The sequence below is a fragment of the Salmo trutta genome, chromosome 33 (assembly GCF_901001165.1).
Source record: "Salmo trutta chromosome 33, fSalTru1.1, whole genome shotgun sequence".
In the NCBI taxonomy this organism is placed as follows: Eukaryota; Metazoa; Chordata; class Actinopteri; order Salmoniformes; family Salmonidae; genus Salmo; species Salmo trutta.
This window is the reverse complement of record NC_042989.1, coordinates 35,351,178-35,367,128: the sequence shown is the minus strand read 5'-3', so window position 1 is coordinate 35,367,128 and position 15,951 is coordinate 35,351,178. Positions and strand designations below refer to the sequence as shown.

The 15,951-nt window shown below is 41.5% G+C and overlaps 1 protein-coding gene across 1 annotated transcript in view; it reads left to right on the top strand.

Annotated features, from left to right (window-relative positions):
* The first annotated feature begins 7,020 nt into the window (after nucleotides 1-7,020).
* The window catches only part of soul3 (heme-binding protein soul3), a 24,060-nt gene continuing 15,129 nt past the window's right edge, over nucleotides 7,021-15,951 (top strand). The window contains exon 1 of the mRNA XM_029730739.1: nucleotides 7,021-7,762. Coding sequence (XP_029586599.1) covers nucleotides 7,513-7,762 — 250 coding nt within the window. The 5' untranslated portion in view covers nucleotides 7,021-7,512. The remainder of the gene's footprint in view (nucleotides 7,763-15,951) is intronic.

Sequence of the window (15,951 nt, the reverse complement as noted above, 5' to 3'; positions counted from 1 at the left end):
ACCTAGAACAAGCATCTCTGTTTTGTCCGAGTTTAAAAGTAGAAAGTTTGCAGCCATCCACTTCCTTATGTCTGAAACACAGGCTTCTAGCGAGGGCAATTTTGGAGCTTCACCATGTTTCATTGAAATGTACAGCTGTGTGTCATCCGCATAGCAGTGAAATTTAACATTATGTTTTCGAATGACATCCCCAAGAGGTAAAATATATAGTGAAAACAATAGTGGTCCTAAAACGGAACCTTGAGGAACACCGAAATTTACAATTGATTTGTCAGAGGACAAACCATTCACAGAGACAAACTGATATCTTTCCGACAGATAAGATCTAAACCAGGCCAGAACTTGTCCATGTAGACCAATTTGGGTTTCCAATCTCTCCAAAAGAATGTGGTGATCGATGGTATCAAAAGCGGCACTAAGATCTAGGAGCACGAGGACAGATGCAGAGCCTCGGTCTGACGTCATTAAAAGGTCATTTACCACCTTCACAAGTGCAGTCTCAGTGCTATGATGGGGTCTAAAACCAGACTGAAGCGTTTCGTATACATTGTTTGTCTTCAGGAAGGCAGTGAGTTGCTGTGCAACAGCTTTTTCTAAAATTTGAGAGGAATGGAAGATTCGATATAGGCCGATAGTTTTTTTATAATTTCTGGGTCAAGATTCGGCTTTTTCAAGAGAGGCTTTATTACTGCCACTTTTAGTGAGCTTGGTACACATCCGGTGGATAGAGAGCCGTTTATTATGTTCAACATAGGAGGGCCAAGCACAGGAAGCAGCTCTTTCAGTAGTTTAGTTGGAATAGGGTCCAGTATGCAGCTTGAGGGTACATTCTATGTACCACGAAGGACACAAGGAACATATTCCTGAGCGGTTAATGATTGGAAATCTAAAATAAGATGAATACCTTAAAAACGTAAGAAGGTGAATGACTCACCCTGTCAAAGGAATATGATTGTACAGTGGGGGGAAAAAAAGTATTTGATCCCCTGCTGATTTTGTACGTTTACCCACTGACAAAGAAAGGATCAGTCTATCATTTTAATGGTAGGTTTATTTGAACAGTGAGACAAAATAACAACAAAAATATCCAGAAAAACGCATGTCAGAAATGTTATAAATTGATTAGCATTTTAATGAGGGAAATAAGTATTTGACCCCCTCTCAATCAGAAAGATTTCTGGCTCCCAGGTGTATTTTATACAGGTAACACTCTTAAAGGGAGTGCTCCTAATCTCAGCTTGTTACCTGTATAAAAGACACCTGTCCACAGAAGCAATCAATCAGATGCCAAACTCTCCACCACGGCCAAGACCAAAGAGCTCTCCAAGGATGTCAGGGACAAGATTGTAGACCTACACAAGGCTGGAATGGGCTACAAGTCCATCTCCAAGCAGCTTGGTGAGAAGGTGACAACATTTGGTGCAATTATTCGCAAATGGAAGAAACACAAAAGAACTGTCAATATCCCTCGGCCTGGGGCTCCATGCAAGATCTCACCTGGTGGAGTTGAAATGATCATGAGAATGGTGAGGAATCAGCCCAGAACCACACAGGAGGATCTTGTCAATGATCTCAAGGCAGCTGGGACCATAGTCACCAAGAAAACAATTGGTAACACACTACGCCGTGAAGGACTGAAATCCTGCAGCGCCCGCAAGGTCCCCCTGCTCAAGAATACATATGCATGCCCGTCTGAAGTTTGCCAATGAACATCTGAATGACGCAGAGGACAACTGGTGAAAGTGTTGTGGTCAGATGAGACCAAAATTGAGATCTTTGACATCAACTCAACTCGCCGTGTTTGGAGGAGGAATGCTGCCTATGATCCCAAGAACACCATCTCCACCGTCAAACATGGAGGTGGAAACATTATACTTTGGGGCTGTTTTTTCTGCTAAGGGGACAGGACAACTTCACCGCATCAAAGGGATAATGGACGGGGCCATGTAGTGTCAAATCTTGGGTGAGATCATCCTTCCCTCAGCCAGGGCATTGAAAATGGGTCGTGGATGGGTATTCTAGCATAACAATGACCCAAAACACACGGCCAAGGCAACAAAGGAGTGGCTCAAGGAGAAGCACATTAAGGTCCTGGAGTGGCCTAGCCAGTCTCCAGACCTTAATCCCATAGAAAATCTGTGGAGGGAGCTGAAGGTTCGAGTTGACACCGTCAGCCTCGAAACCTTAATGACTTGGAGAAGATCTGCAAAGAGGAGTGGGACAAAGTCCCTCCTGAGATGTGTGCAAACCTGGTGGCCAACTACAAGAAACGTCTGACCTCTGATTGCCAACAAGGGTTTTGCCACCAAGTACTAAGTCATGTTTTGCAGAGGGGTCAAATACTTATTTCCCTCATTAAAATGCAAATAATTTTATAACATTTTTGACATGTGTTTTTCTGGATTTTTTTGTTGTTATTCTGTCTCTCACTGTTCAAATAAACCTACTATTAAAATTATAGACTGATCATTCCTTTGTAAGTGGGCAAACGAACAAAATCAGCAGGGGATCAAATACTTTTTCCCCCACTGTATGAGTGCAAACTGCAAGTGTGAAAACAAAGACAAGCAGTTGAGATTAGTAAATCATTCATTGATCTAGGGAAGTGTTGTGATACAAAAACAGCCATATAGAAAAGAAAAGAAATGTATACTTGTCTGTCAGCTAGTATCATGTGGGTCTTGGATAAAGAGACACCTCATAAAGGGGGATGCGTAGAGAAATAAATCACAACGATCACCTTCCCTTTTATTGAAACACATTGCAAATGTATATACATTATTCTAATTATAGCCTGTGTTATCCTTATAGCCTAACAAGCAGCTTTCTCATGAGTTCCGTTTCAGACGACCACCAGTTAGCAGACGGAAGTCATGAGGTGCAGGAACAGGAGGACGGTGAGCACTGCAACCCACAGCACCGAGGCTCACAGAGCAGGCTCAGTGAAGGAGCTCTTTCCTCATTGGCTGTACAAGCGTCGAGTTAGGTGACGTGGGAGCCAATCGAGTGGCCTGTGGCTTCTTCTTCATAGCTATTAATATACAGGGGAGTCAGAGAGCCTACACACTCTGCCGGATGTCTACAATGGAGGCTGATGCACAGGATCTGTGCCATGGCCTGGGGTAAAGGAGATGATCTCCGACGGTGACATCATTGCAGATTCTGCGAAAAGCAGAAACGAGGTCAATGGGCTTCACTTGAAAATAATAAATAAACTGTTTCAGGATTGCAGCCCTACTTGGGGCCAAGTTACCCTTGATGACCACTGTGACTGACCAGCTGGTTGACATACTGTAATTATCGTCTTTACGGAGAATCCCAAACAAAAGACAATTCAATGCCAATGTGTCTAGGATATCTAGGATAAACAAACCGTTGCTTCATAAACAAAGATGGCATTTGAGGATTTTGGCCGATTTGACCGATTTCTAAACTACCACGAATCACAACAGGCAAATTGCTGGTGCTAAAACCAATGAGACAAACGTCACGTCTTGGCGACTGCAGGCCTGTTTTCAACCATAATGTTATCCCCCTCTGTGATGAAGTATTGGCCCAGTTCTCTCTCATGCTCTGTGCACTGCGCTGAAGGGTGGACTCCAGCAAGGTGGCAGGCATGGGCCCTATTGAGTGTTCTCCATGTGTCACACTATAGAGCAGATGATTATATAATGTCCTCCTCCGTACGCTCCCCTACGAGCCTAATGGGGTCTGCAGCGTGTTGGCAGGCAAAGCAGCGACGGGTGCAAACCCTGCATTTTTTCGGTGCTATCTCGCTCATGACAGTGGCACGAATGAGCGATAGCACACAACACCCAAACACTGTCCTCCATTACAGTGACATTCTATCTCATGTCAGCATACTCTTCATCACTATAATAACCCTGTCCCTTCCCATCTCCCCTACTCAATGGATTTAATAGAATACCTTCTTGATAAGCATATTTAAGCATCAGCTGTCAGAGCAGCTTACCGATCACTGTACCTGTACACAGCAAATCTATAAATAGCCCACCCGACTACCTCATCCCCATATTATTACTTACCCTCTTGCTCTTTTGCACCCCAGTATCTCTACTTGCACATCATCATCATCTGCACATCTATCACTCCAGTGTTAATGCTAAATTGTAATTATTTCACCTCTATGGCCTATTTTTTGCCTTACTTCCTTACTCTTCTACATTTGCACACACTGTACATAGATTTTTTCTATTGTGCTATTGACTGTACGTTTATGTGTAACTCTGTGTTGTTGTTTTTGTCGCACTGCTTTGCTTTATCTTGGCCAAGTCACAGTTGTAAATGAGAACTTGTTCTCAACTGGCCTACCTGGTTAAATAAAGGTGAAATAAAAAATAAATAAATATCTGTCAGAAGATGTGCAAGATTATTTGAAGTGAATTTCTGCCTTTTATCTATGTTGAAAGTATATAATTTGTGAGTTAATTTTGAAACAGAAGTTATCCTTATATTACCATGAGAACAAGGAAAATGTCATGATATTATCCACTATTAACAGTAACAATCAACAAAACAAGTAGGTCTACTCTTTTACTAGTCAGGCCCTACTGGGTTGGAAAATCTGATATACACTAGGGGCTGCACTTCTCCCAGTTACTGAAAAGTAACACCATCCGGCTCTGATTTATGTACAAAACATTTGTACCTCATTTACTGTCTACCTGATTTAAAACAATAGAAATTGTTATTGACAAAGGGAAAGCAGAACGTTTGAATTCAGGCAAAGATGTTCAGGTGAATTAACTTCAGCATTTATCCCATCTGCGAAATTGCCTTTCGTGGGATAGCCAGAGGCAAAGTAATTCATATTCACGAGTTACGTCCGTGATTGATCAGGCTTCTTGAGTGTGTGATGTAACACAGATGCGCTTATACCTTTCCACAAACTTTCTGTTGCTTGAAATGAGCAAATTGATCAAAATGTATAAAATATATAATAGTAAATCCACGATTAGCTAGCTAGATACATTTCAGTAATTTAGCTAGCCTCCTAAATGTAGTTGTCAGTGAATAAATTCAACATTTTTTGTGTCTGAAAACGAACTAGTTGCCAGATTGTTGCCCATGGTGTTATCATGTTTAACCAGTTGGCTATTGAAGCTCATGAGCTCCCGACTCCAGCTAGCTGCGTAGTTTAGCTCCCGACTCCAGCTAGCTGTTAGCTAGCTAGCTGGCTACTGCCTGGCCAGTGGCAGTGTGAGCCAACGTGATACATTTCAATCAGTAGCTATTCTTCACTGGATAAACTAGCTATGAGTTGAACATATTTAGGTGAAAACGAACTAGTAGCCTGTGGAATCATATCTAACCAGCTGGCCTCCTGAAGCCTATGTGATGCCCATGAGCTCCCAGGTAGACGAGGTCTAGCAAACGGTAGTTTTATAAGAAAACAAAACCATGTGTAGTTAGCTAAAAAGCCCCTCATCGGCGACAATGTTATTGGGGTGTGGGAATATTAGATAGCTATATGTATTTACATTTTAAGATAACTCTCATTGAAGTTAGTTGTTATACTGATTTTAAGGTTGTCACTAGTTACTATAGCCACAAAGTCAAGTTTTACATCCGAGGGAATAATTGTCTCCGAGACAATTAAGGAATATCGACATAACCGAATTTAGCTTCTAATGTTACAAGTTGTCATCAAAATAATTATTGCGATGTATGACATGATGTAATAAACTTATTTGTAACAAGAGAAAATAAAAAGTGCCTTTATTAAATTTGCCAGATAATTTTCCATTAATGGAGGTCGATTTAACTCGATTGATTGCTATGATTAAACAATAAGGCACGAGATGGTGTGGTATATGGCCAATATACCACGCAATGCAGAGTGCCTGGATACAGCAGTTAGCTGTGCTATATTGGCCATATACCACAAACCCCTAGGATGCCTTATTTCTATTAGAAACTGGGCACCAATGTAATTATAACAGTAAAAACATATTTTTTTGTCATACCATTGGTATGCAGTTGGATATACTGTATACTGGCGGCAGGTAGCCCAGTGGTTAGAGTGTTGGACTAGTAGCCCAATGGTTGCAAGATCGAATGTATGTGTATGTGACCAATAAGATTTGATTTGTTTTGTTCAGCGATTTCGAGATCCTCTGTCCAACTTTCATCACTCAAAGTCTCCTATTGGATTTATCTATAGTTATTCACATGAACAAATTGGATTTATTTTAAATGATAAACCAGGTTTGAGCCTTGAATGCTGAAAGCTGTGGCATTATATGTTTTACCTTTATTTAACTAGGCAAGTCAGTTAAAAACAAATTCTTATTTACAATGACAGCCTAGGAACAGTGGGTTAACTGCCTTGTTCAGGGGCAGAACGACAGACTTTTACCTTGTCAGCTCAGGGATTCGATCTCGCAACTGGCCCAACGCTCTAAGCACTAGGCTCCCTGCTGTCATTTGCAATGACTCCAGTGATATAGTCATTTCAACATATTTATTGTATACAATGGTAACCTACAATGACATATAAATGAATAGGCTACTTGATGGCCAACGAGGAAAATGCATAATTCTCCACATATAATGTCAGTTTCATTGAGGACTTTTCCCCATAACAGAAGCATGCAGGGGAGTTCCATACCTTCCATTTCAAATGTCCACTCGCGCGTAATGAGAAGTTAATTAGCCTACCTACCACTGGTAAAAAGTTAGAGCAGCACACGCCGTTGTCTCCTCTCACTTATGTGAGTCAGTCAATAATGGACTAACCTACATGCTGCAGTGCTCGCTCAACACACACATAACCCTCCTCAACACACACATAACCCTCCTCACCGCTCACTCAGCAACATCCTGCCTCGCGCTAAGACTTAGAAGTAGCCGAAAAACCTGCAACCCGTGACCAATAAATACATTTGTTCACCTGCGACATAGTTTTCAAAATAGGCATATTATAAGAAAACACGAACATAGCAACCCCTGTCCCAGGAAGAGAAATGGTACGCCATTGTTTTGGTAAACGCCAGTAGTGATGTCACGCCCCCAATAAGCCTCCACCAATCATCCGGCGGATAACAGCGACTTTCCCTCCGCTGTCCTACGAAAGGAAAGTTCACATCCCGTATTGCGGTGGGAGGAGTGGCCCGGTGTCCGTCATGTCTTATAAACATCAACTTCATTACAGTCCATGCACCGCGTCGCGTATGGACATGCTAGGTATTTGTTTTGCCGTATTCGACGAGTTAACAGTTATATAACAGGTTTGAAATGGTTTCTGTAAATATAATATAGGTTGCATAAGGAAAACAACATGGCTTAATGCGTCGAAATAAACGTCAAGATTAGAGCAAAAAAATGGCCCTAAAGTTTTCCTAATTCGAATTTTACCTGAGTCAGAATTTACCGCAACGCTCTCTGAACTACCACCAACAGCGGTCTTTATTTAGACACAACAGTAGTCCTACTGTACACATTTGCTTTGGAGTACTTTTATATCTAGATAGCTGTTTCCAAGAGTGGAGAATGGAGCCAGGTAATTGTAGTATGAATGGCGGTGGTGGACTCGACGGTATCGGTGGAGGCGGCGACGATTCCTCAAATGGTATGATCACGCTAGAGGACCTGGAATCTTTTTCGGAAGACCAGCTGTCAGATTCGGGCACTGGGAGTCTGGAAGAGGCGGGTGAGACGATGGAGGACGAAGAGCAACAAGACAGATTGCTGCGCTACTGGCAGGACGCCGCACGGGGACACCAAGTGGAAGTGTCTCGAGGTAAAAGCATTTGGTATTAAGCGCAAACACACTCACTGTACATTTCATATTGAGAAAGTAATACGGGTTTTGAATGGGCAATTCGCTTGTGTCGTTGTATGGACAGTATAAACAAAACGGTTCACACGGGTTGTGACGACAAAGTGCAATCTTGGCTACTTTTGTTTTTTTATTTCCCGTTTCATCGAGAGAGATCAGATCAGCCAACCAGGTCGAACTAGAACTATTCAGGTAGTCGGCGTCTTCAGGGTGCCAGACATTGTCATTCGATCACACAAATAAAGTATACTTGTTTCACAAGTAGGCATCCTGTGACAATATTACATCATTGTCGACACCACTGTTTTGACAGCCGTCAACATTGACTGACAAACGGTTACAGTGCATTGTAGGTAATTGCTGTACACCAGCCAAGAAACTGAATACATCGTATCACACAGAGCGCAAATATTAGACACTTTCACATCAAGAGCGCAAATATTAGACACTTTCACATCAAGAGTGCAAATATTAGACACTTTCACATCAAGAGTGCAAACATGCACGTATACTGTGACTCAGATACGGTACTATTGTAACTTGGTTAGTCACACTGTGTACTCCAATTGATTTAACAGAATGTACTTAATTTAATGGAAATCCTAGGCTGCGAATAATGGTCTTAGTGACTGACGTGAGAATTAGGGGCTTCATGTATTCGTAGCCTCCTAAGATACAAGTGCTGCTTGTAGCAATAACATGACCGTGATGTCACTTTTTTGGGGGTGACCCGACCAAATTCACATAAAAATGTGAGTTAGATCTGTCATTTTCATTGAAAGCCAGTCAAAGAAGCAGTAGATCTGTTCTATGTGCACTATTCTATTCGATAGTTCCTGTTAAGTTTAGTTTTTGTGTCTTTTACTTTCGGTTTTGTACACCAGCTGAAAATACAATATTTTTGGTTACTGAAAATATTTCACAGTGGTTTAGATGGTACAATGATTGCTTGTTTTGTCACTTATGAAATTAGGTGAACTATTACAATTTTAGTAACTGGGAAATGGCAGAGCGATTTCTTCATATTGCACCTTTACAGCCCCGTTTACACCTCTGTTTATTTAATAGCCCTGTGGCTAGTAAAGGTAGCCTGGGTACCAGTCTGTTTAGCTAACATTCCACTCTGTCAAAAAAAAATGAATACAAAGACTGGGTGCTAACACCTGGGAAATCGTGGCTTGTCAAAATGAGGAAAAATCTGCATCATCGGAATCAAAGTTGTCATTCGCATCCCTGTCTGTTGACCGATGCCAGCTATGTTACGTAGGGGCTCCCGAGTGACGCAGCGATCTAAGGCACTGCATGTCACTACAGACCCTGGTTCGATCCTGGGCTGTATCACAACCATCGCATAGGGCGGCGAACAATTGGCCGAGCGTCTTCCGGGTTAGGGCAGGGCTTTGCCGGGGTAGGGAGTCATTGTAAAATGAGAATTTCTTCTTAACTGACTTGTCTAGTTAAATAAAGGTTAAATATATTTTTTTTTTAAGTTGTCCATGAGAGATTAGAGGAAAACCAATGAAACTACAATGCAAGGGTAGTTTTGGACCCGTTTCCCATTACATGAGGAGCCTTGTTTACTATAAATGAACAGTGGTTATTTTAGAATGTACATTTTGGTGGGGCAAACAATATAAAAAGTGGGATGAATGCCAGCAAAGTCACTACACAACACTAAACTAAACAATGCATTAATTGCTCCATAACGGTGACAAACGGTGCCCACAAATGGTTAGGGCCTACATAAAGCTGTCCCAACAGCATTCCCAACATCTTACCACTACTACACCTGGCTATCAGCGAAGATTTGTCTGGCAGCGAAACAGTTCAATCAGCCTCATTTACTGCCTTTAAAAAAAACATAGCTGATATGGCTGACTTGCTTAAACAAATGTGGTTTCTGACAATTGAGATATACAAACTATGGCATAAGGGGCCGATAAGTGGTTAAAAGGCAATCCGTAATTTTGATAGACATTAATGAGCGAGCCAGGACGGATGTAGTCAATATAACTATTTGTTCAGCATTTTTTTAAATGAACAGCGACAGAATTCAGAACATGGGCCGTTCTTAGTGTTTTTTTACCTGTACACCAAGTCAGAACTGTAGGATAAATAAAGGGGGCATATAAGCAGACAATGAAAGTTCTTACAATATTCAATGATTACATTTCTGAAAAAGAGGTTAAAGGCTACATGTGCACCACAGAGTCAGAACAGTAACATGAGGTGAAAATAGACAAAAGTATTAGGGTGAGGCACATGGGCTACTAACAGCTTACTACACAACATACACTTATTACTTTCTTAGCTACAGTATACATATCTCCCTGGCATATTACATCATTTATGCAGCAGCATATAAGACATTTTTGGACTTACCTTGTTGTGATGTGCTCAGTTGAACAGGAAGGTGGTGCCGTGGTCCTTCGCGGGCAAATTCTGTCATGAAAGAAAGAAAGAAAGAAAGAGGATTTATAATTCTGATTTGGATGACCGTTCAAAAAAAAAAAAATCTCAGTCTGAGCTCGTTTATTCCCGACTTCCCAGTTGCAATGCTTGCAGTTAGCCACTGTCACTGATTCCTTTCCAACTTGTTGTGTAATGTTTATGTCCAATGGTCGATGAGCACCGATACGTTTTATCTATAATTTCTCTTCATATGACAACGATTAAAAAGGATTTGCCAGTAGATTGTCGAATTGATTCATGATGATGACTGCTAGCTAAGATTTTGAAAGTAAAATGTTGATGTGATCTGTCCAATCAAAGCTACTGTACATATAACGTCATTTGATGTCATTTTATCTGTGGCCAATGACCTTGAGCCCTCTTGGAAGGGCACTACTAATGTAATTCTGTGGCAGGAGCCAAAGGGCTTGAATTTTCGATGTCTACCCTTACTACTTGGCAGTGACATAGTGTCACCATGAGTGACAGAACACTGAGCCAATCACGGAGCAACGCTCCTATTTTCTGCTGGCTTGCCCCACAAACCACTGAGCTAGGCTGAAACTTCTGCAATTTGGAGCTGCCTTACAAACATGGTCTCTTTTGTTTTCTTTTGTATGTGGCTTTATTAACTCCATTATATATATATTTTTTTTACTTTGTTTGCAAACTGATATGTGACTTGTATTAATGCCAAAATAACAGGCAAGCCCCACCTGCCCTGAATAACTGGTCGCCACTGTAAATAAATGAATGGATTATGGTACTTACAACTAGGGCCGGCATGATACTCGTTAGTATTGTGGCAAAATAACCAAACAAGCAGATTTGACTTCTTTAGGAAAACTGCTATAATGTTGGAAAAAAACAATTATGTTGTCATCCAGTCACATGTATTTATTTTCCAAGCTTTAGCACACAATATTTTACATGCCGTAGGTTTTTAAAGGACAAAAAGGTTTACATTTTTTTTTTTGCGATACTGGCATTGCCACAGCCCTACTTTAAACACTAACTGAAAGCATAAACAATTGAAATGTTGAACTTACTCCCTTGTTAAAGAAAAAAAAATATTGAAAGCAATGTTTCAGGCTCTGTAAATAGCTTAACTGTTTCCTACCCTACCTCTGAGGAAAAAAATATAACCGATACATTCCAGAATACAGGAATGGCTGAAAAATGAGACACATTCAAAACCCCCAGGTTAAAATAAGACACTTTATGTTTACAATTTTACCATGGAGAATGTGAATATTTTGGCCTGAATTTAAAGCCCCTGCCCGAGGCTAACATGAGGCAACACTGAGTGACCCAATTAACCCTAAGGCTAGAATGCAGATTGCAGCGGACTGAATGTACGTGCAGTCAAGTGATAGAGCTCCTGTTGCTCACAGTCAGGCTGGCTGGCTGGCTGAACTGTGACCAGATTTGCACCCAGAATGCCTCTGCCCGGTGCAGAGTGGAAACGGAGGCAAGTTGTACCTGACCTACTTCTAGGGCCTCTGGAATGCAGACTGGGTGTGCATCAGGCGGCCAGCCGCAGCAGAGGACTGAAAAAGGTACACCCAGACTGTGTTGTCTATGCAGCTGTCCCTAGAGTAAAGTCTCAACCTCTGAGCCTGACCAGTACTAATGGTGTTCAAGATAAACTGAACAAAAATATAAAACGCAACATGTAAAGTGTTGGTCCCATGTTTCATGAGCTGAAATAAAAGATCCCCAAATTTTCCAAATGCACAAAAAGCTTATTTCTCTCAAATGTTGGCCACAAATTTGTTTACATCCCTGATAGTGAGCATTTTTCCTTTGCCAAAATAATCCATCCACCTAACAGGTGTGGCATATCAAGAAGCTGATTAAACAGCATGATTATTGTCCCCAGCCCCTTGTGCTGGGGACAATAGAAGGACTCTCTAAAATGTGCAGTTTTGTCACAACACAATGCCACAGATGTCTGAAGTTGAGGCAGCATGCAATTGGCATGCTGACTGCAGGAATGTCCACCAGAGCTGTTGCCAGAGAATTTAATGTTAATTTCTCTACCATAAGCCGCCTCCGTTGTTTTAGAGAATTTGGCAGTACGTCCAACCAGCCTCACAACCGCAGACCACTTGTAACTGCACCAGCCCAGTACCTTGACATCCAGCATCTTCACCTATGGGATCGTCTGAGACCAGCCACCCAGACAGCTGATGAAACTGCAGGTTTGCAAAACTTAAGAATGTCTGCACAAACTGTCAGAAACCATCACCGGGAAGATCATCTGCGTGCTCGTCGTCCTCACCAGGGTCTTGACCTGACTGCAGTTCGTTGTCATAACCGACTTCAGTTGGCAAATGCTCACCTTCGATGGCCACTGGAGAAGTGTGCTCTTCACGGATTAATACTGGTTTCAACTGTACCTGGCAGACGGCGTATATGGCATTGTGTGGGTGAAGGGTTTGCTGTTCACAACTTTGACATCAGTGCCCCATTGTGGTGATGGGATTTTGGTATGGGTAGGCATAAGCTACGGACAACTAACAATTTGCATTTACCGTGATGAGATCCTGAGGCCTATTGTCGTACCAATCATCCGCTTCATCACCTCATGTTTCAGCATGATAATGCACAGACCTATGTCACAAGGATCTGTATACAATTCCTGGAAGCTGAAAATGTCCCAACAAGTATCGCGATACTGGTTTCGTCCCGGCCCTAGTTCTAAGCACCATAATTTATTTACAGTAACCCATGTAATGGGAAATGAATGTCACCCATTGAGCATGTTTGGAATGCTCTGGATTGAGTTCCCACCAATATTCAGCAACTTCATGCAGCTATTGAAGAGGAGTGGGACAACAATTTGCAGGCCACAATGAACAGTCAGATCAACTCTATGCGACGGAGATGTGTATGAGGCAAATGGTCACAACAGATACTGACAGGTTTCTGATCCACACCCCCTACCTGTTATAATTTGTTTTAAGTATGTGACCAACGGATGCATGTCTCTATTCCCAGTGATGTGAAATTCATAGATTAGGGCCTAATTTATTTAAATTGACTGATTTCCTTATGAACTGTAACTCAGTGAAATATTTGAAATTGTTGCGCTTATTTTTGTTCAGTGTAGATACTAGGTTTTCACTGGAGTCCTGCTGAACATACTGGACACACTAGTAAAATATATGGTTGATATTGGACAAATCCACAGCCCCTCCCAAGTTGAGGTGAAATAGGCTAGTGTCAGAGCCACAGGTTAGAAATGAATGCTATTTTGGTTGGTGTAAGCTGCTGAACATCGAGTGATGAGGACTGATAAATTATGTTCTAGGGTATGCTGCTTAATGAGTTCTGGTTAGACTGGGTCTGGGGCTCCCACCTGTTCCCTCTCTCTTCTCAGACTAACTAATTGGAGACTTAGCATGGAGCCATCGTTGGGACATTCTGACTCAACGGATTAGCTGTAGCTTAGCCTGCTCTGTTTGAGGGAAAGCTTGGGCTAATAAATCCTGTCCTAAAATACTGTGTGGGTTTAACCTCTGCTCACCCTCCCTCCCCCTCTCGTGGGCTGTGAAGCACGTTCAAGGTTTAGTTCATTTAGTACCATCGCCTTGTGTCCATTGTCACTACCGCCCTAGTGAAACACTGACTGCATTTTGATTTGCTCAACTTTATACCAACAAAGTGAAATATTATGCTTATTGACCTTTCTGATAACAAAGGTTAGGCTATATACTGTTGTAGGCTATAGCCTCGCAGTAGTATGTCATCAATCCCTCTTCATACATTTCAATGGATTTTTCGCTTTAAAATATACACTACCGGCCAAAAGTTTTACAACACCTACTCATTCAAGGGTTTTTCTTTATTTTTACTATTTTCTTCATTGTAGAATAATAGCGAAGACATCAAAACTATGAAATTACATATGGAATCATGTAGTAACCAAAAAAGTGTTAAACAAATCAAAATATATTTGAGGTTCTTCAAATAGACACCATTTGCCTTGTTGAAAGCTTTGCACACTCTTGGCATTCTCTCAACCAGCTTCATGAGGAATGCTTTCCCAAAAGTCTTGAAGGAGTTCCTACATATGCTGAGCACTTGTTGGCAGCTTTTCCTTCACTCTGCGGTCCGACTCATCCTAAACCATCTCAATTTGGTTGGGGGATTGTGGAGGCCAGTTCATCTGATGCAGCACTCCATCCCTCTCCTTCTTGGTCAAATAGCCCTTACACAGCCTGGAGGTGTGTTGGGTCATTGTCTTGTTGAAAAACAAATGATAGTGGGACTAAGCCCAAACCAGATGAGCTGGCGTAGCCATGCTGGTTAAGTGTACCTTGAATTCTAAATAAATTCCAGATGGTGTCACCAGCAAAGCACACCCACACCTTATCACCTCCTCCTCCATGCTTTACGGTGGGAAAGACACATGTGGAGATCATCTGTTCACCCACACCGCGTCTCACAAAGACACAGCCGTTGGAACCAAAAATCTCAAATTTGGACTCCAGACCGAAGGACACTTTTCCACTAGTCTAATGTTCATTAGTGTTTTTTTAGTAGTGGTTTCTTTGCAGTAATTCGACCATGAAGGCCTCTGAACAGTTGATGTTGAGATGTGTTTGTTACTTGAACTCTGAAGCATTTATTTGGGCTGAAATTTTGATGCTGGTAACTTACCTCTGCAGCAGAGGTAACTCTGGGTCTTCCATTCCTGTGGCGGTCCTCATGAGAACCAGTTTCATCATAGCGCTTGATGGTTTTTGCGACTGCACTGAAATTTTCCATATTGACTGACCTTCATGTCTTAAGGTAATGATGGATTGTCAGTTCTCTTTGCTTATTTGAGCTGTTCTTGCCATGATATGGGCTTGGTCTTTTACCAAAAAGGGCTGTACTCTGTATACCACCACTAACTTGTCACAACAACTGATTGGCTCAAATGCATTAAGGAAAGACATTTCTCAAATTAAAGCACACCTGTTAATTGAAATGCATTCCAGTTGACTACCTCATTAAGCTGGTTGAGAGAATACCAAGAGTGTGCAAAGCTGTCATCAAGGCAAAGAGTGGCTATTGGAAGAATCTCAAATATAAAATATTTTGATTTGTTTAACACTTTTTTTGGGGGGGGTTACTACATGTTTTCACATGTGTTATGTCTTCACTATTATTCTACAATGTAGAAAATAGTAAAAATAAATACATTCTTGAATGAGTAGGTGTCCAAACTTTTGATCAAAAACCAATGATTGCAAAGTCAAACAAACCATACAAATCTATGCACAAGGACTACTTGTAACAATTTCCACTGAAAAGTTTACAAGAACAACATTTACTTGAACCGTAACGGCAAAAAACCTAATTCTCTTACCCCAACTTTGTATCGGAGTCTGTCACTCTGTTATTGTGGAATTGCCCTAATCTGACAGTGTGAATGATCCCTCTAAATCCCTATTGTGCTGCTTTCAATTAGGCTGGTTACAATTCTTACAGTAAATAAGAAGCATTTTTAAATAGCCCTGATAGAATATTCAGGTGTCGATGGTACTGGCTCTCGGAGCTGACGGTGCCAAAGAGTGCGTGTAGCATACCTCAACTTCAGGCTCCATAAACAGACAAACGTCAGCCATAATAAAAATGGGCCATCTAGATGTGGATTTCTCTAGAGCCATTGTTGCTATGTTGACATTCCGATCTGATCCCAAGCA